Raw genomic sequence first — 511 nt, 5'->3', positions numbered from 1 at the left:
TGAGAATTGCTAATAAACGATTTTCCACATGTCTCACAATGAAACAGTCTTGCGCCAGTGTGTATCCGTTTGTGTTTTGTTAAGACATCGTTTGCGACAAAATATTTTCCACATATTTCACAATTATACGGTTTTTCACTATTGTGTATTTCTTTGTGTTTAAAGACTTCGTGTTCAGAAGAGAATGTCTTCCTACAAACATCACATCTATATTCAGCGATATTTCCCTGTAACGATCTTTCTTTAGTAAATACTTCACCATTGACAGTTTCCTCATCTCCGTCTGTCTCTCTAACTGTATCTGTATCATTCAAAACAATTGTGTTAGAAGTGTCCAAACGATCAACGTTCTCCATATTATTTCTTGAGCAATTCTGAAAAGCTGACAAACGTCTGAGAGTTAATCTATTATGGTTCAATTTGTTGTCTTAGATATCACAGACCTCCGTTTACATGTATGGAAGATTACATATGTAATGTAGATATATTTTCTACTCACCCAGTAGAATGT

At 34.4% G+C, this 511-nt stretch overlaps 1 protein-coding gene across 1 annotated transcript in view; it reads right to left on the bottom strand.

Annotated features, from left to right (window-relative positions):
• LOC106878733 (zinc finger protein 208) overlaps window positions 1-356 on the bottom strand; it is a 7,349-nt gene extending 6,993 nt beyond the window's left edge. The window contains exon 1 of the mRNA XM_052977490.1: window positions 54-356. Coding sequence (XP_052833450.1) covers window positions 54-356 — 303 coding nt within the window. The remainder of the gene's footprint in view (window positions 1-53) is intronic.
• Window positions 357-511: the final 155 nt, after the last annotated feature.

Source organism: Octopus bimaculoides, chromosome 28 (genome assembly GCF_001194135.2).
Source record: "Octopus bimaculoides isolate UCB-OBI-ISO-001 chromosome 28, ASM119413v2, whole genome shotgun sequence".
Classification (NCBI taxonomy): Eukaryota; Metazoa; Mollusca; class Cephalopoda; order Octopoda; family Octopodidae; genus Octopus; species Octopus bimaculoides.
This window is presented reverse-complemented; position numbering and strand designations above follow the sequence as displayed.